This window comes from Trichechus manatus, unplaced genomic scaffold, assembly GCF_000243295.1.
Source record: "Trichechus manatus latirostris isolate Lorelei unplaced genomic scaffold, TriManLat1.0 scaffold00050, whole genome shotgun sequence".
NCBI classification, from domain to species: domain Eukaryota; kingdom Metazoa; phylum Chordata; class Mammalia; order Sirenia; family Trichechidae; genus Trichechus; species Trichechus manatus.
In genome coordinates, this window is record NW_004443986.1 from 17,522,024 (window position 1) to 17,542,906 (window position 20,883).

The window sequence follows — 20,883 nt, forward strand, 5'->3', positions numbered from 1 at the left end:
TGTACAGGCAGCCCCTGGATTACGAATGTCTGACTTATGTACACCCCATGGTTGCAAACCAACTCCCGTAAAGCCTATAATCCTAAAAATTGAGGTGCATACAATGGCTCGTAAGAACAAATGGGCGCTACTTTGTGACTCACATCAAAACATTATTCCTCCTCCTCCTCACTTATTGACTGTCTCGTTATCTGACATTTCACATTTACGACAATAGTAAAAAACCTACTATCCCACTATTTTGCGTATGAACAACGTACATCTGGCAGTAACGAATGCTTAGGTGGGAGGTGAGAGTAACTCTGGCCGTGATGGTTAACATTATATGTTACCTTGGCTGGGCCATGATTTTCAGTGGTTTGACAGTTACTAATGATGTAATTTGGCAGTTATATAATGATGTAGTTATCCTCCATTTTGTGGCCTGATTTGGTCATCCTCCATTTTCGAATAATGTCAGTTTTGTATAACGACCTGCTTTTTGGAACCTAACCATGTTGATAAGTGAGGAGAGGTTGTATTATTATTATTATGTTATTATGTTAAAGATGTTTTAGTGTACCTGGAAGTGTTTAATGTTTGTTATGCATGGAAAGTTACACCATATTCTATATACTAAGACAAACATTTGACTAATGGATGTTAGATACAAACTGTACCTAACTGTTCCAGCTTACATATAAATTTAACTTAAAGACAAACTTAGGAACAGAATTCATTAGTAATCCAGGGAATGCTTCTATTTTTTTTCCCCTTAAAGGAAAAAGTCTATCTTCTACCTGCTTCCAAACCTTTCAAACAATAAAGCTCTTTCCCATCACCACACTGAAATACCTTGGGTTTATAAGTCACCAGTCCATTATAGGGATCCACTAAAAATCCATGTTGCTTTTCAGTACGTGCATCTAAATAAGCTTAGTCTTGTAATCTTGAAAATGATCATGTAATTTCCTAAATAATTAAGCAAAGGTATCTTTTCAGTGACTCAAAGGGGGAAAAAAACCCTAAGGTTTCTGTTTCTTTAAAGGTATCAAAATCTTGCCTGTCTGATAAATTTATATTGAGTTTTCTTAAGGAATAAACTAAATTTAGATGTATAAGTTCAGATTCTTACCCACTCCCCTAATCACACACTTTTTATTTAAAAATCTCACACAGGAGTTGGCGTTACAGCCCCAAGATGATATTATAGACAGAGCCAAAATGGAAGATACCTTGAAGAGGAGATTTTTCTACGATCAAGCTTTTGCTATTTATGGAGGTAGGGAATTAATGAAAGAAAGTGCAATTGTGTTGATAAACCAAAAACTAAACCCATTGTCATCAAGTTGATTCTGACTCATAGTGACCCTATAGGACAGAGTAGAACAGCCCCATAGGGTTTCCAAGGAGCAGCTGGTGGATTCAAACTGCTAACCTTTTGATTAGCAGCTGAGCTCTTAACCACTGTGCCACCAAGGCTCCAATTGTGTTGATTAGGAAAAGAAAAAAAAAAACTGTTGCTGTTGAGTGGCTTTAAATATTGTTCTTAAATCAAGAACATAGCTTGCTAGTTGATGTCTAATCGTATCAAGTTGGAGCCCTGGTGGCACAGTGGTTAAGAGCTCTACTGCTAACCATAAGGTTGGCAGTTCAAATCCACCATCTGCTCCTTGGAAACCCTATGGGGCGGTTTTACTCTGTCCTATAGTGTCGCTAGGAGTCAGACTCAACTAGACGGCAACAGGTTTGGTTTGTATCAAGTCACATGAAGCAGAGGATAGCTATGTTGCATTTGTTAGAGTAGCCATATGGTGTAATACCAGTTCTTACTTTCCTCCACCTACGTATTCTTTTTTTTGTGTGTGCTTTAAGTGAAAGTTTACAGTTGAAGTCAGTTTCACATACAAAAATTATACACACATTGCTATGTGACCCTAGCTGCTCTCCCTATAATATAACAGCACATTCCTCTTTTCCACCCTGGATTTCCCATGTCCATTCAGCCAGCTCCTGTCCCTTTTTGCCTTCTCATCTTGCCTCTGGACAGGAGCTGCGCATTTAGTCTCATGTATCTACTTGAGCTAAGAAGTACACTCTTCACGAGCGTCATTTTATGTCTTACAGTACAGTCTACTCTTTGAATAGTTGGCTTCGGGAAGGGTTTCAGATCTGGGCTAACAGAGAGTCTGGGGACCATGTCTTCCAGAGTTTCTCCAGTCTTAGTCAGAGCATTAAGTCTGGTCTTTTTACTAGAATTTGCGTTCTGGACCCTACTTTTCTCCTGCTCCGTCAGGGACTCTCTGTTGTGTTCCCTGTCAGGGTGGTGGTTGGTGGTAGCCGGGCACCATCTAGATCTTCAGTGTTTCAGGCTGACGGAGTCTCTGATTTATGTGGCCCTTTCTGTCTTTTGGGCTAATACTTTCCTTGCGTCTTTGGTGTTCTTCATTCTCCTTTGCTCCAGGTGGGTTGGGACAAGTTGATGTATCTTGGATGGCCGTTTGCTAGCTTTTAAGACCCCAGATGCCCATCTGTCTATTCTTGAAGATTGCTTTTTTCCTTTAGAATATAAGGGAATTGTTGGCCCAGGTATTAAGCATTTGATGTGTCCATGTACTTACAGACTCCTCTTAAAATTCCATGAAACCAAGCTATAGTTTAGCTTAACTATTTAAAAATGTCTGCCTTGAGCATTTTGCTCTTTTAAGAACTATTTATACAGGATCAAATTGACAACACCAACTCGAAAGATTATATGGGAACCTTAGAAAGCAGTGAGGTTATGTTAATGGTGGAGGAACAGCTCAGAAATGGAGGGTGAGAATGGTTGCACAACTCAAAGAATGTCCTCGTCACTGAACTGTACATGTAGTAGTTGTTGTCGTGTGCCATGGAGCCAGTTTCAACTAATAGCAACCCTATGGGACAGAGTAGAGCAGCCCCACGGAGTTTCCTAGGCTGTAATCTTTACGGGAGCAGATCGCCAGGTCTTTTCTCCCATGGAGCGGTTAGTGGGTTTGAACCACTGACCTGTTGGTTAACAGCTGAGCACTTTAACCATTGTACTACCAGAGCTCCTTTTTGTACATATAGAAATGGTTGAATTGGTTTATGTTTTGCTATGTATGTTCTCAACAACAAAAAATGCCATGGAGACTTAGGAGCAGTAGAGGGCCAGCCTAGTACTGGCTAAGAGATTTGCACCCCTCAACACAAAGGCAGTGATATAACAGAGTGTCCCTGTAGTATTCTTTATGGGCAACTCCTAGAGAAAACATTCTTCATAGGTATGTAGATAAATCTCTGCATCTTTCTGAATGCTATGTTAGTGAATATGATCTGTTGATTAAATGTTGAACTTTTTTTTTATAGTCAAAAGAGATTATTGTAACAATCTTAGATTTATGGTACTTTGCCGTTGAAACTTGATTAGAGTTTGGCTAAGTAGATCTCTAAATGTTTAACTACTTGGAGTTTAAATAGTGGCTCAAATACCCAAAACACATTAGAAAATTGGGTACTGAAATTTTATATCATTTGTTAATCACCTGATGTGACAAGTTATTTTTTAATTTCTATGGCAGAAAACTGTTATCTGCTTATTCTGTTTCTTCTCTGTGGGAGAACTTTGTTACTTTTTAATTTTGTGCTAATCCTACTAAAAATTACAAATATGGAAATAGTAAGTGAAGTGAGAGCTTTTTTATTTTACTTCCGTTTGTCGTCTAACGGGAAGTGAGGCTCTTCAGTGTTGAGGGATTTGAATTGTTCACCTGAATGCATTCTCAGAATTACACGAAGCCTTAACAGGTATTTGTTTTTTTGTCTCCTTTCATTAGTTCAGAGTAACAAGGTAAAGTGCATGTTTTCTTTCTTGTGTTTTACAGGGGTTAGTGGTCTCTATGATTTTGGGCCAGTTGGATGTGCTTTGAAGAACAATATTATTCAGACCTGGAGGCAGCACTTTATCCAAGAGGAACAGATCCTAGAGATTGATTGTACTATGCTCACCCCTGAGCCAGTTTTAAAGTAAGATTCCTCCTCTGAGGGCTGAAATAGTTTAATAGGCATATTTAAGTATCTGTTCTTCTGATTCCAAAAAGCTATCCATGTCCCTTGTAGAAAATTTGGAAGATAAAGAAAATAAATACCTTCTGCCCTCAGTTGTGTTGAAATTGTGGTGCTTATCCTTCCAGTATTTTTTTTTGGGTAGTCCCTATGTATTGTCATATTAACAGCACACTGCTTTTTTTTTCTGGTAATGTAGGTGAACATTTACTTGTGTTATTAAATATTCTTCTAAAGCATCTGTAATGACAACATAGTATTCTGTTTCATGGATGTGCCATAATTTATTTAGCTAAAGCCATACTGCAGCCATTTATGGTGCTTCTGATTTCCGACTGCACTGAACATCCCTATAGATGAATTTCTGTGTATAACTTTGTTTCCTTTATATGAATTTTTAGAAGTTCTGGGCAAAGGTGTACACATTTTAAATCAAATACTACTATTTGTTTTGAAGTTTCAGTGCAGAAACTTAGATTATTCTTACCACCATTGTTGAAAGTAAAGCAAGATTCTTGAATGTAAAACTATGAAAGAGGAAATTTACTATCTTGTATTTCATCACTTCACTCATTTAATGCTACCTGATAAAGAGCTAATTTTTACTATTTGCATCGTTAGGCTCTTTGTTAATAATTTCAACCAATTAAGACAAGAGGAATTCCTGATGTTGGATCTAAAAAAATCAGAACTACCTATTCTTTAGCTACTTGCTCCACCAGTAGGAGCTGTGTAGCAACAGTACCAATTTCCATACAGATTTCTGTGGCAAAAAACTCTTTCCTTAAGGGTCATTGTCAGCATTGAGCTTCCTGTATTAGCGAGTCAAATTCCCAATGGGTTTTGCCTTTGCATAGATCACTAATAATAGTGGCATAGGCACGGATTAATTGATCCTGCAAAGTAGTACAGACTCTATGACAACCTGTGAAAAAGTATAACCTAGTTAATGTCGTTTCTTCCTGTGGGGAGAAAGAACTTGGGGAGAGATTAAGAATAGATTTGAGGTAGCGTTTTTCTCTGGCATGCATTATTATCCACTATGCATGTATCACTACTATAGATATGGGAGCTTTCATCTTTCAGATACACAGAAGTAAACTATGGATAAGCATATAGAAGGGGGATGATCTTCTAAGGTAAACTCTGTATATTAATTTGTATGATATTAATTTTAATGATACTGGTATTTGTTAACTTAGGACCTCTGGGCACGTAGACAAATTTGCTGACTTCATGGTGAAAGATGTAAAAAATGGAGAGTGCTTTCGTGCTGACCATCTACTAAAAGGTATGAGATTTTTCATTTCAGATAGGTATCCTTCAAGTAGGATTGAGCAAAACAGAGGGGTTAGGTGAAACTTTCCTCCCTAATTTTTTCAATTACTTTTTTTTAAAATAAGGCATAACATATAAAAAGTAAAATCCACAGATCTTAAGTGTGCAGATGAAGTCCTATTTAAAAAAAAAAAAAAAAGTGATTTACCGATGATTAGAAATTCTCAGCCAGCAAGAGACTCAAGATAGTATCATGACTGTTCCTCTAAAATCAACCACGGGCTTCATATAAATTAAGAACATTTTCTAGGACTTTTTTTTTTAACTGTCCAGCATTAAACCTCAAAAGTGCATTGTTCTTTTTCCTGTTGATTGAAATTGACGAGTACCAACACTGTTCTTTTAGCTCATCTACAGAAATTGATGTCTGATAAGAAGTGTTCTGCTGAGAAGAAATCGGAGATGGAAAGTGTCTTGGCCCAAGTGAGTACTTTACAGTCGTTATCACAGTAACTTAGTTATTTGCTCTCTTTTTTTTTTCAGTGTTTGATAACTGTTGAATTTTAGATTGTGCTAACCCTGCCCACAGTTATAACAAAGCAAAGTTTACTTTCTGTTTTCTCATTGCATCTCTTTGCATTTTTATTTTCTTCTCTCTGCCTTTTGTAGCTAACCTTTTATTTCAGCCAAAACTAACAAGTCAGTGTAAGTAGGCATTAAATTTGTTCTCTCTGCATGGAAACTTCCGTGTTCTGGATTTAATAGCTAAAAGCACAGGAACAATGATGAATAGTGTTCAGTGTTGTAGAGATTTCGGGGCAGATAGCTTTATGTACAGCGTTTCGTCAGCCACCTGATCTGCCTCTAGTCGGACTGTCCCTGACCACATGCTCTTATTCTTAGAACCTGATGAGCAGGTAGAGCTCTGCTTTTCTAAACCTCCCTTTCTCAGTTTTTCTGCAAACCTAAAAGTTTTATAATTTAAGTTGACAAATTTTAGGGAAGCAAAAGAGACCACAGAAGTAACCCATTTTGACTTTTACCAACTACAGGAATATTTTCCATCTCAGAAGTAGTTCTTATCCATTTTTTGGGTTACAGCCCACTGTAAAATCTGATGAAAATACACATAGAAAAATGCATAATCCATGTATCCATATTGCTGATTTCTCACCTTACCTATCAGCTGTTTCTTTAAAATGTCGGCTGTTACATTTCTGTAACACCATATTTAGTTATGAGATCTAGCAGGGGTTGCTTCTTAAATTTTATTTGCTTCCTTTGGTAGAAATTCCCAGTACTGTGTTTATAACCTATTTTCTTTACATTGGTATATGAATATCTGAGGCTGATATAGGACTCCCTAACTGCTTTTTTTCTCATAAGAATAACCCATTGCCATTGAGTCAATTCCGACTTACAGCAACCCCACAGGACAGAGTAGAACAGCCCTATGGGGTTCCCAAGCCTGTAAATCTTTACAAAAGCAGACTGCCGCATCTTTCTCCTGTGGGGCAGCTGAACTTTTGGTTCGCAGCTGAGCGCTTTGACCACTGTGCTACCAGGGCTCCTTCCTCATGAGAATAGCTGGATACCTTTCTACTGTTGTCCTAATTTTTTTTTAATGTTAATTTTTCTCTTTCCTCATTTAAATTGAAAACCTTAATCTGGCTGCTGAATCATCTGCCAATTTATTTTGGTCCTTGTGAACTATGTATTTTATCCCTTGCTTAAAGCTCATTGTTTTAACATTGTTAGTCACGGTTTAGAAAACCAATTCTTGTGTTTTGACACTTTTATAGCCATACATGTGTTTCACATATCTTTCCTTTTCCAAAGGCATGACCTTTACTAGAAAGGAGAAATGAAAAATGCCTCTAATTACTGCTAAATTCTTCTGTTTCCTGTTCAGGATTTCAGGCTTACTAGTGACACATTCTGAGATTTTATGTGTGTGTTTCTTTGAGTGCCTTTCTAACAGACTCATTCATTTTCAACTAAATTAATCACACTTGGGGAGTAATTAATGATGTTTAACACATTCCTCTGTGTCTGTATTTCCTGTAAATTGGTAGTCATGTCTGAAAACTTGATCAGATGTTTTTGGCAAGACACTTCTTAAGTGGTGCCGTGTTCTTTTGTCAGGAGGTACAGAATGCCCGCTTATCTCTTTTGTGAGTGAGGGCCCTTGATGATCATTGTCTAGATCCGTTAATTGAATAGGGATTTCAAAATGGTGATCTTCTCATTCTGTTTTCTTTCTTTCTTTATTAGCTGGAGTATTTCTATAAAGAAAAAGTTCTCTATCAACTGATTTCTATGAGGCATCATTTGTAAAGAAAACTGAGGATAAATCCTTGTCTTCCTTCTCCTGCCCAACACCCACCTTTTTTTAAAACCTGTTCTCAATTAGTTGGGTCTCTGGCATCCTTCAGAAGTGTGCAGTGAATTCCTGCCTGACTCTTCTTCCCTCCTCTCTTTCTACCATTATGAACTTCTGGGTTAAAATATTTGATACTTTCCAGTGAATTACAGTTACTGTCCTTTTTAGTGGTCATATTGCCTACTCTTTGGCTACCAGGAATTGGCTACTGAGTCATTTTGACACAGCCCTAGAACTCCTTGATAACTTCCTTGCTTTTGCTAAGACACAATATTTCAGGCTCATCTTATATATTCCCTCAGACCTGGGAATCAGCCATTTTTCCAAGGAGCTCTGTTACCTTTTAGTGGCAATGATACTGATCATTGGTTCTAGGCCTTCTCATTGGACCCCCCAAACCTACTGTTGTCGAGTCGATTCCAAATCATAGCGACCCCATAGGGCTTCCGAGGCTGTAAGTCTCTATGGAAGCAGACTGCCACATCTTTCTCCTCCTTTCAGTGGACAGAGCTAGGAAATCATCACAAGTTCATGTTGATACGTAATTAAAATTAGGTCTGTGGGGTTATTACTTTATTAATCTTAAATCTGTATCTCCTTTTCCTACACCAGAAACCCCAGTTCTCAGCAACACCACTGTAATTATTGATATGCTTTATCCCACACTGTATACACTAACAGTCTCAGAAAAAATATGAATATTGATGTAGTAACTGTATTTTAAAAATCACTTATTGTCATTTCTCTGTGTATTTAGGTCATCAACTGGATATACAGTTAGTTGTTCATGTATTTTAGTTTAGTTTCCATTTTTAGGGTTTTAGGTTTTAAAATTTAAGTTTGTTTTATAATTATATAAAAAAGATGTTCATAGGTCCGAAGTCAAATCTACAAAATAAGATATGTTCAAATAAGGCTAGCTTCTATTGTTATTTACTCTATTCCTTTCCTGTCCCTGTTAGTAACCAATTTTTAACTTGAAAAAAAAAAAAAAAATTCCTTTTTGAAAAAAATAGAATATAAGCAAAGACATATAGATATTTATATGCCCTGCTTTCCAGGTAAATGGTAGCATACCATACATATTTTTTGTTCCACTGTGCTTTTTTCACATATCAAAATATCTTAGCGATTGTTCCATAGTAGTATATAGAGATATACAGTACTTCATTCCATTTATAGCTGCATAACTCTCCGTTGTTGAATGTACCAGTTTATATAACAGTCTCATGTTGATGGACGTTTGGCTTATTTTCTGCCTTTGCCGTTAGAGTAGTGCTGCTGTGATTAGCCTGTGCTTGCATTGTCTCTTTTTTTTTTTTTTAATGTCCTTTAGGCGAAAGTTTACAGAGCAAATTAGTTTCTCATTAAACAATACACAAATTGTTTTGTGACATTGGTTGCCAACCCTGCAATGTGCCAACACTCTCCTCTTCTCTACCATGGGTTCCCTGTTTCTATTCATCCAGTTTTCCTGTGCCTTCCTGCCTTCTTGTCTTTGCTTTTGGGCTCTTGTGCCCGGTTAGTCTCATGTACATGAATGAACTACGAAGCATGTTCCACGTGTATGTTATTGTTTGCCTTTTAGATCTGCCTAATCTTTGGCTGAAGAGTGAACCTTAGGAGTGACTTCAGTACTGAGTAAAAGGGTATCCGGGGGGCCTTACTCTCGGCGTTTCTCCAGTCTCTGTCAGACTAACAAGTGTGGTCTTTTTTTTTTTGTGAATTTGAATGTTGTTCTATATTTTTCTCCCACTCTGTCCAGGACCCTCTGTTGTGATCCCTGTCAGAGCAGTCAGTGGTGGTAGCCGGGCACCATCTAATTGTGCTGGACTCAGTCTGGTGGAGGCTGTGGTAGTTGTGCTCCATTAGTCCTTTGAAATAATCTTTCCCTTGTGTCTTTGGTTTTCTTCATTCTCCTTTGCGTCAACTTAGATGGGACCAGTAGATGTATGTTAGATGGCCGCTTGCAGGCTTTTAAGACCACAGACAGTACTCACTACAGTCTAATATAGAACATTTTCTTTATAAACTATGCTATGCCAATTGAGCTAGATGGTCCCCAGCCTTCAGCCCAGTAATTTGGTCCCTCAGGGGGTTTGGATATATCTCTGTGAAGCCTCTATGACTTGGCCTTGGTCAAGTTGTGCTGACTTCCCCAGTATTGTGTTCTTTTCATATTTTTATTAGTGTATCTTTGGATAGATTCCTAGAAGTGTGATTGCTAGGTCAAAAGGTAAATGCAAGTGTCATTTTGCTAGATATTGCCTAATTTCCTTCCATAGCATTTTTTATTTCTCTCTGCATCCTCTAAATCTTTTTCTTCCTAACTTCCTTTTTCATTGTGAAAAACACTGTACTTCAGTTACCTGGAAAACAGAGATATTCATCAGGCTCTTTGACTTTCTCTTCAAGAAAGGAGACCATCTTATATTTATGGTATTTATTCTTAGAAGTCACTACAACAGTTTCCTTATTGATCTGACCTCTTGGGTAATGGTATGAAGTACAGCACTTTTTAAATTCCCACTAGAAACTATAGAAATTGCTATAGCAAAATAGCTAGGAAGTAGTGCGTGTTTGTTTTGTTGAATTTTATGAATTGAGCTGGAGCCTAGAAGTCTTAATTTTGTTAAAATTTTTCATTCATATTTGGAACATGTGGTTAGTGTGCATGGGTTATCTTTTTGTAGGGTGAAATGCCCATTAGATTTATGAAGGGAGCGAATATAAATTGTAATAGTTACCCTTTATTTTAGTAGGTACTGTGCACTGGGCTCTGTGCTTAGTGTTTTACATACATTATCTCATTTAATTTTCATATTAGCCCTGTGAGGTAGAGCCTGTTCTCCCCATTTTACAGATAGGCAAACTGAGGCTCAGAGTTTGGCAACAACTTAATCTCGAGTCACACAACCCATAAGTGGTAGAGTTGGGAGATACACCCAAATCTTTCTGACCTCAGATCCTCAATTCTTAGTCACTGGCCATCAGTTGATTTATGGAATTATTTTGTTTCTATTAGGAGATCTTTTTTTTTTTAAGTTTGAAATATTCTTTACTATTAGGTGGCTTGTCATACACCATTTTAAGGGGTTTGGCATTTATGATCAGTGTATAGAATGTGCAGTGCACGGGGAAATGCAGAGATAAATAAGACACAGCATCTACCTTCATAGAGTTTAATGTCTAGTGCGAAAGGAAAGTTATATGCACGTTTAATTACTAGACAAGCAAATGCACCTAACTTTTCGATTTCCATCAGGAGGTAAACCTCAACTTAGAAAACTTATTTACATGATTTCAGATTCTTGGCAACCAATAAGTGTAATAAAAAAGAGGTATTTTGCCTTATTTTTCATGGTGGGAGGGTATGTGTGTGAGTTTTGGGTCAGTCCCAGAATAGCACTCTGTTTCTCTGTTGAAAGTATGGTATGTAAGGTGGTTATGGTTTTTATGTGAGTATCTTGAAGGTTAGGTTAATTCTGATGTTCTTATTTTGTGTTAGTTTTAATAATAGATGGACAGGGTTATATGTAATACTTATGCCTTGTTTTCTGTCAATCTTTTACACTAATTATTTTATTGACATATCCTTTAGCTCGATAACTATGGACAGCAAGAACTTGGGGACCTTTTTGTGAATTACAATGTAAAATCCCCGACTACTGGAAATGATCTATCCCCTCCAGTACCTTTTAACTTAATGTTCAAAACCTTCATTGGGCCTGGAGGGAACATGCCAGGGTAGGTGTCACTTATTGTTAATCTGTTTATGTAATGAAGTTGTTAAAATTGCTTGTAGTAAAAGGTAAATATCAATGCTATGAAGAAAAAATATTGAAATGTGATATATAGAAAGTCCTGATAAATATACTAAAAGAAATAAAAACACATTTTCTTGAATTTTATTTCTTCTAATTCTTTCTAAATAGAGTGTTTCTTTAAAGTGTATATGATGATTGTTTTTCCCATAATAAAATAAATTATAAAAATCTGTGATCATTATATCCTCTAGTTAATAGCTGCATAGGGCAGGAAGGGCAATTAAAGAATGATTTTGAAGTCATTGAACTTATTGCTGAAGGAGGTTTTAGAAACCATTTAGTCTAGCACAGGACTGTCCAGTAGAACTTTTCTGCAGTGATGAAAATGTTCTATAATCTGCACTGCCCTGTATGGTAGCCTCTAACCACATGTGGCTGTTGAGTACTTGAAATGGGGCTAGTGCTTCTGGGAACTAAAGTTTTAAATGTGTTTAATTTTAATTAATTTAAATTTAAATAGACATGTGAGTAGTGGCCTACCATATTGGACAGCGTAGGTCTAGCCTGTTGATTTGAAAGCTGTAGTTTTCATACATGGAGTAAAGAAAACCTGGACAGTTTACAAGATGATCCAGAGCTGTAACCTACATCTCCAGATTCCTTGTCCACTGTTAATAAACTTAGCCAAAGCTTTGGATATTTTTCTTATGGTCGTGTTTTAGGATAAGAGACAGTAGACTTTTGCTAGATGATGCCTGATTGTGTTTCCTAAAGTAGAAGTTAAAAAGTAATAAAAATTGTGACAGAATGTGTTACTGGAATTATTATCTAAAACACCAGGTTGATTTGGGTTATTTTGTGGAAGGAGTCCAAAGGTAAGCCTTTCATTTTGGTAACACATACAGAGTGTTATGGACTGACTTGGGTGCCCACAAAATATGTCTTGTAAATCCTAAACTTTATACTTGTGGATGCAGTCCCATATGGGAATAGGGTTTTCTTCGTTGTGTTAATGGGGTCATATAAGTATAGGAAGTGTCTTAAACCAATCACTTTTGAGATATAAAAAGAACATATTAGGCCCAGAGAAGCAAGGATAAAGGGGTAAAAGATAGACTCCGTGTGGAGTTCAAAGACTGCTGAGAAGAACCCTAGAGAAGCTGAGACAGAGTTTCCCCCAGAGCGGACGGAGAGGGCCCTCCCCTAGAGCCTTGCCTTGAATTCGAACTTCCAGTCCCCTAAACTGTGAGAAAATAAATTTCTGTTTGTTAAAGCCACCTATTTGTGGTATTTCTGTTACAGCAGCACTAGATAACTAAGAATCATTTAAAAAGAGCCATGCCCTTTGACCCAGTCATCCTGTTCATGGGAATTTATCTAAGGAAATAATTCAAAAGGAAAGAAAGCTATATTTATACAAAACATGCAAGTTAAAAGTAGAAATAACGTATTTATCCAATAATTTGAGGATGATTAAATAAATTATAAGGAGCCCTGGTGGCACAATGATCAAGCTCTCAGCTGCTAACCAAAAGGTTGGCATTTTGAATCCACCAGCGGCTCTGTGGGAGAAAAGACTTCATCATCTGCTCCTGTAAAGATTACAGTCTAGGAAATCCTAGTAGCAGTTCTGCTCTGTCGTATAGGATCGCTATGAGTCGGAATCGACTTGACAGCACACAACAACAAATAAATTATAGTAAAGTAGGTAATTTTAGTAGAATATCTGTTAATTATGAAAATTTTTATAGTTATTTAGAAAATGGAAAAGTATAAAATAAGTGAAAGAAGAAACATTTATACATACTACTTATAAATATGCACGTAAACTGTAGTATACTTACATTTGTGTGAAATCTGGAAAGGGTCACAAAATGAAATGAGTTGGTATGTTAGGGTGAGAATGAGGATAAAATTTTAGTTTAGATTGTTTTGAGGGGGTTTAAAATAATTTATTCTGAAGTGGATCGTTGGGAACTCTTTCTGAGTTGATGTTTTTCACAGAATATTTTCTGTGAAATTAAGGACAAGACAATGGCTATAATGGTATATTTGCTTGACTGTATCTTTCAAATATGGAGACATTCAGAAGAGTCCTCTGGCCAAAATGTAAAATAACACAAAGAAGAAAATAATCTGAAAACAGCTTGATAATTGTCTGCCTTGGTGGGATGATTGCTTGTGCTAAGCTAACAGTTTGAGCTCCAGTGTTGAATGGCTGCCTCCATGTAAACGATTAGTCAGGAGGACATTGGAGGTTTTAGGGACGCTATGAGAAAGGTGGTGTTTTGACCCACTGGAGTGATAAGATGATGTTTCTAACAGTAGAATTGTCATATCAATTACCTAAGACACTCTCTACTACTTTTATATATGTGTATTGTTATGAGAATGTTTGCTACTGAGGTAAGTGTCTGTTGCTAAAACTTCGTTTTAGGGCCTGTACAACTTTGCTGTGAAAATGGTATATTTAGGACTTTTAGAACTTGTATCTAGCATTTCAGATGTATTAGAAAACACAATTTCTTTCTTTATAACAGACTGGTTTACTTTAATTTATAGGTATTTGAGACCAGAAACTGCACAGGGGATTTTCCTGAATTTCAAACGACTTTTAGAATTCAGCCAAGGAAAGTTGCCTTTTGCTGCTGCCCAGATTGGAAATTCGTTTAGAAATGAAATCTCCCCTCGATCTGGACTGATCAGAGTCAGGTACTGCTAGTGTTACTGTCCTGGTAAAGTTAGTGAACAAAGTTGGCATTGAGCTGGAAGTGAAAGCTTGCTGATTTGAAACAATTCTTCTTCATCCTAATGTGATTATGGGTTTATCTTTGTCTTCTCCAAAACAGCAAGCTCTTCTTTTGTAAATGTAATCTCTGGGATGACAGGCAGTTTTGAGCAATAGAAATGAACTTGAAGGGAAAGAAAGGAAGGTTAAGAATAGCTTATCACCTGTCCCGGATTTTCTTTTTCCCTTGTTCATCATGGATTTTGAGGATGGTGAGATCTTGTCTAAATTACAGCAGTTTCTGGCATTGGTGATGTGTCTAAGTGTAGGATGAGTGGGGATAGGGGATGATTATGATGGATCATCCTAGGTGTCCAGGGCAAACAGCATCACTAGGGTTGGGGTAGGAGTGTTTCAATAACTGATTGGTGCTCTGCACCAATATTTGGTGTTGGGGTATGGGGGTGGGGGGGAGTGCTCCACGTATTTGGAGTGGTGCAGTGGTTAGTACTTGGCTGCTAATGGAAAGGTTGGCAGTTTGAACCCACCACCCGCTTCTTGGGGGGAAGATGTGGCAGTCTGCTTCTGAAAAGATTACAGCCTTGGAAACCCTATAGGGCAGTTCTGCTCTGTCCTATAGGGTCACTGTGAGTTGGAATAGACTTGACAGCAGTGGGTTATATGACAGACAAAATAGCAAACTTACCCCTGTCTGCTCTAACTCAGGCACTCACTTCCCTGTATTGTAATAACCTGCTTTTGTCAGATGTACTCAGGACTATGTGTGAAAGGCATACTGGTACTATTTAGTTCTACTTTTCTTAAGAAACTTATTATGACTTAGCTGTTTATGACTTTAAGCTTTTTGTGAATTCTTTAAATTTTCTTCATATAACACCTCTTAGAGTAATAAATTCCACACAAGATATAGAATACGTAGCTAAACTTAACTTTCTTAGACTCTAAAGTGTTTCCCCAGCCCCCCAACCCTTCGCCCACCTATTTCCTTGCTTCCCTTCTTACTGCTGTAATTACAGTCTTCAGTCATAGTTCATCGTAGCCACTGGCTCTAGATCAAAGCACCCAAAGCACCTGCCTAATCTTTTAAGTCCCCATGATGCCCTGTGTTAGGAAATGCCTCTGTGTTCTAGCCAAACTGTACCTTCAGGCCTATGGTCTAGAAAGGAGAGATTTCATGGAGGAAAGAACTTGCACAGCTTAGCAAGGAGATAGGAAGGACCTCTCTGGACTTCCATGTAGAAAGAAGAGGTAGTCAGAAACTTTAACCTGGTATTATGACAGTGAGAAAGTTATCAGATTTGAATCTCTTATTTCCCATTGCCTGGGCCTTTTTTTTTTTTGGACTTCTCCTGTGTTCCAGTAGTGTCTAGCAAGCAGACTTTCAAAATATCAAGGAAGCTGTATGAGACTGACATAGTCTAAAGTAAGTGTTTTGGGAGAAGATTTACACAAAGTAAAGTAGCTATTGGCAGATTTAAAAAGAAATGAGAAGTAAAGCAAAGCCTGGGCCCTGTGAAATAAAAGGTGGTAAGAGGAGGGAAAAAGTGGTAAGTGGGAAAGCCGGCTCAGAACTGAGAAATGAGCCCAGCAGGTAACTGGCTAAAAGGCTCTTGGTACTTACTGATGTGTCATTCCTTGGTCATTTTCTGTTCGAAAGTCCCCCTCTGGATATTGGCTGGTTTTGTTATATGCCTCTGCAGGTTCCTGACCAGAAGTCTACTACTCATTATCCCATGAGTAAACATCCCCATGGTCTTTGTTCCATGGTAGGACTACGATTTCTTCTTGTTGGCATAACGTTATCAGATAGTCTTTGTATAGCTATAATTCCTTTTATTTCAATTAGAGTATTAGATTATTCATATGAAGATTTTTATTTTGATTGGCTGACTCTGTCCTCTTGGCTTATGTGTATTGTAGTTCTTCACAGTACCTAGTGTGTTCTCTGAACTCAAGACAAGAGGCAGAGCTGGTCAAATCAGTGTTAGTGTTGATTCCTGTCTCCTGTCTGTGGTCTGGGATTATTTGATGGAGCAGATAGAAAGACTTTGGCAGCAGCTTCCCTTGGAATTCTGGGCAAGGCCTTTATTTGTATCTGCCCTGTATTTTAGATATTCTGATGCTGTCAACCCAGTTATAAGCCATGCAAAGGCAAATGTCACAATTTCTATGCATGCAGAAGATGCATGATGGTTTTTAAGGATGATTTAAGACATAGCTGCAGGACCAAATGAGAGATTCCATTAAAAAATAAAGTTTACAATTTGAAGCTCTTTTGCAACACATTTCATGCATTTTTAGAACCCATTTAAGCAACTTTAAATTATATATAGAACATCTGAGAGAATCTTCAAAGTGCACTATAAATGTGCTTTTTTTTTTTAAAAAAAAGAGAGATTTGATTTTGACCCATAAAATTAATTTAGAACACTTTCCCCACCAATGGGTACTAAATTGCCATTCAGAGAAATCTCTTTGGAAAACATAACTATGTGCATATTTATTTCATCATCCTGCAGTTAGCTTGATGTTAGCTTGTTCAGTTCATGCCTCATGTCCTCTGTCTTGAATAACACTTTATTTAAAAACTCTTACTCTAAAGAAACCAGCCATTATCAGCCATTACTTGTTCAGAGCAATAAAAGAGGAAATCAATCTGTTATAAAAGCTAAAGAACAATTTCAATTCACTTTTAATTTCCTGTTCTGTGAAAAGTAAATATTAGGAGCTTCATTTCGTGTGTATTTATAAAGACTTGCTAATGCTTTAAAGAAAACCGTTTTATTGGGAAGTCACTATTCAATATCTCATTTCTTTTTTGTGTGTGGCATTTGCTTACATTTTCTTAATTTTTAAAACTCTTAATCTGTTTTTTAAAAATTATTTTCCATCAAAAGTAATAATCTTGTGTGGGTATTGCCAGAGATAAGGAATTAATAATTGAGAGAAGTTTGTATTTATTTTAAATAATGAGTAATAATGTTTTCATTAACGTGTTTAAAAAGAGCAACCTCCCAGACAAACCTAATCCAAATAATTGTTGGCATTTCCTTAGGGAACCAATATTTTGCTTAGTGATAAGAGATTCCTGTAGTGTGGGGTCTTTGTCAATGTAGTATAGCATGCAGTTGAAAATAGAGTTTTGTTTATTGTTTTTTATAGTTAAGAATGCAGATTTTATTGTGTATATATATATTTCTTTTTTCCCCAGAGAATTCACAATGGCAGAAATTGAGCACTTTGTAGATCCCAGTGAGAAAGACCATCCCAAGTTCCAAAGTGTGGCAGACCTCCACCTTTATTTGTATTCAGCAAAAGCCCAGGTCACTGGACAGTCTGCTCGTAAAATGCGCCTAGGAGATGCTGTTGAACAGGTAAGATTCCTTAGGTAATTTAATTTTAGATTGTACCAATTCGGCAATTGCAGCCTTCAGCAAATTCTGTGTGCTGGGTGATAAAACCTTTTATGTTAGTAGTCATTTTATTTTATATACATTATTATTACCTTTCAAATTTATTTTTTCTGGTGGGAGGAAAAGGAGTCCCTGGGCGGTACAAACAAGTGCTCAGCTACTAGCCAAAAGGTTAGCAGTTCGAACACACCCAGAGGTGCTTTAGAATATAGGCCTGGTGATCTGCTTCCAAAAGATCATAGCCTTGAAAACCCTATGGAGCAGTTCTGCTCTGCATATGTGGGGTCGCCCTGAGTCGGAATTGACTCGATGGCAATTTACAAGTGGGAGGAAATCACCTGGTCATCCTAGTTTGTGGGCCATTGGGGCTAACATGAAAAAATGTTTAGTAGAGCACCAAGGAAGAAGATCTCGGTTGGAACTGTGCCTCACTAATCCAAATTTTAACAATACATAGTACTTTTGGGGAGGCAGAATTTGACTCTCAGAATGCAAGCTCTCTTCTGTATTTCCCACAGCAATTGGGACAAGACCTTGCATGTAGTAGAATTTCTCAAAATTTTACCTGGAGAAATGAGTGAGTGAAAACTTTCTGATGGTAGCTGCTGCTCAGTAGTGGAATAGGTTGCCTTTGGAAGCAGTGAGCTTCCTACTTCTGAAAATCTTCAAGGAGAAGCTGAGTTATAACTTGTCAGCCATATTGCAGAGAAGACCCCTGCAGCGGGTGGGAGATAGGGCTCAATGCTTTCCAAGAATCTTCTGGTACTCGATTTTAAGATTACCTATACTGTATGAGGTTCACAAACTTTCAGTCTGATTACTTTTGTTAATTCAGAAGAACTTAGCCCAGGTGAGAATTACCTATATATGATAATAGCTCCTTTCACTTACTCTAGTTGAAACCAAGGTTCAAAACAGGTCATGAGTCCATCAATATCATGGAATTAGAATGTGACCTTGGTCTTGTGGTCTTGTGGTTCTAAGTATAGTGTTATTTACCCACAACAGTGTTTGTCTTACTTTTTTAACCATTGCCCATATTACATATATTTGACAGTGTGAGATTGTACATATCTTTACTTCATATAATAAATAGATATTTCTATTCTGTTTCATTAAAAAAAATTTTTTGGTCGAAACCCACCATTGAAAACATTGCCCAAGAATGTAATGACTGATTTTTTTAAAAACTACTTTATATTTAGGCTAAATATGTATGCATGTGTTTGTGAGGGATATTTCATTTTGCCTGTTTTTAACTAGTAATCATAATAGCTCTGTGAAATGTGACTACTGGCTCTATGTTTTAGAAGAATAAATAGTAGCATGCAATTTACAATTTAGAAAGAAATATATCATTTTTAGTACTGTAGATTTAGTTGTGAAGTGTTGGGCTGAATTTTTCCTGACTGTATGAAGTACAAGGGAAAGATTCTGAATAACTCCATTATCGTCAGTTTGTTAACTTGGCATTGACCCCTTTAAAAATAGCCGAGATCACATTATGGTATTTGAAATTGTTCTGAAAGCTGGATAAGTGAGTTTACCTTGTGTTTCAATTATTTTTCAGTGGATTGTGAATAACTGTGTCAAATGGTGCTTTGGCCTTCAAAAGTCTTAATGTGTATTTTCTCTCCTTCCCCTTTGCTTGCTTATTTATTCAGGGTGTAATTAACAACTCAGTGTTAGGCTATTTCATTGGCCGCATCTACCTCTACCTCACAAAGGTTGGAGTATCTCCAGATAAACTCCGCTTCCGGCAACACATGGAGAATGAGATGGCCCATTATGCCTGTGACTGCTGGGACGCTGAATCTAAAACATCCTACGTAAGTAGAGCGGCATGATTTTTACTGTGTGGTTTTCACATCGTTAACTTAGAAGCATGGATGCCGAAATTGCCTTTTGTGCACTTCACCTTAGAGTGGAACAAAGAAAAAAGAGATCTTTTCCTGAACAAAATAGAAAAAGCAGTTGCCCCCTGCCTTCTTATAAGGAGGGGGTTATTTGTGTCCCAGGAGCCTTTTGTAGACTTAGGTGGCTTTTTCAGAGAGAGAGAGAGAGAGAAGGTAGATGATGGAGCAGCACTTCCTGGGGTGGGCAGTGTTATTGGTAATATATCTGCGTGGAGCTAGCCAGGGTGGCCTCCTTCCTGACAAGGATCCCAGCAAGCGTTGAAAATAGTGGTGTGACTGAGTAAAGAAAGTCAGAGTAGGCTTAGCTTAGAGAGTTATTTGGTAGATTTGGGTATAACCTCTAGTAAATTCTGATATCTTGGTTAAAAAAGAAAAAAAAAAACAAACCCATTGCCGTCCATTCCAACTCATGGAGACTCAATACAACAGAGTATAACTGCCCCATAGGGTTTCTGAGACTGAATCTTTTTTTTTTTTCTTTATTTTAAATAATATTTTATTGTGTTTCAGGTAAAAGTTTACACAGCATATTAGAATCCCCTTTAATAATTTTTATACAAATCGTTCCATGCCACTGGTTGCAATTTTTACAATGTGTCAGCATTCTCCTTATTTCCACTCTGTTTGTTCTGTTTCTTTTGATCTAGCTTATGTTCCCCTTCTTGCCCTCTCATCTTTGCTTTTTGGTAACTGTTGACCATTTGGTCTCATACAGTTAATTGTTTAAGGGAGCAGTTACTCAACAGGTGATACTGTTTATTTTATAAGCCAATCTATTTTTGGCTGAAAAGTGACCTGCAGAAATAGCTTTGATTCCAAGTTCAAAGGGTATCTTAGGGCAATAGTCTTGGGGGATCGTTTAGTCTCTATCAGTCCAGTAGGTGTGGCCTTTTTTAGGAATTTGAGTTTTGTTCTACATTTTTCTCCCATTCTATCTGGGACCTTCTATTGTGTCTTGGTCAGAACAGTTGGTAGTGGTATCCAGGCACCATCTAGTTCTTCCGGTCTCAGGTTTGAAGATGTTGTGGTTTGTGTGGGCTGTTAGTCCTGTGGGCTAGTTTTGTCTTTGAGCCTTTGATTTCCTTCAGTCTCTTTTGCTCCATATGAATAGAGACCAATAGTTGTATCTTAGATGTCTGCTCACAAGCTTTTAAGACCCCCAGATGCTACTCACCAAACTTGGATGTAGAACATTATCTTTGTGAACTGTGTTATGCTGACTGACTAAGTTGTCCCCCGGACTATGGCCCCAAGGTTTTTGACCCAGTAAACCAATCCCACAAGTTGTTTGGATACATCTAGGAAAACCAAAAACCAAACCCGCTGCCAT

At 37.4% G+C, this 20,883-nt stretch overlaps 1 protein-coding gene across 1 annotated transcript in view; it reads left to right on the forward strand.

The window, feature by feature from the left end:
* The window catches only part of GARS1 (glycyl-tRNA synthetase 1), a 56,938-nt gene that overhangs the window by 10,822 nt on the left and 25,233 nt on the right, over window positions 1-20,883 (forward strand). Inside the window, exons 3-10 of the mRNA XM_004377503.2 lie at window positions 1,159-1,261; window positions 3,867-4,008; window positions 5,250-5,338; window positions 5,732-5,808; window positions 11,310-11,455; window positions 14,038-14,187; window positions 17,436-17,598; window positions 19,302-19,466. Coding sequence (XP_004377560.1) covers window positions 1,159-1,261; window positions 3,867-4,008; window positions 5,250-5,338; window positions 5,732-5,808; window positions 11,310-11,455; window positions 14,038-14,187; window positions 17,436-17,598; window positions 19,302-19,466 — 1,035 coding nt within the window. The remainder of the gene's footprint in view (window positions 1-1,158; window positions 1,262-3,866; window positions 4,009-5,249; window positions 5,339-5,731; window positions 5,809-11,309; window positions 11,456-14,037; window positions 14,188-17,435; window positions 17,599-19,301; window positions 19,467-20,883) is intronic.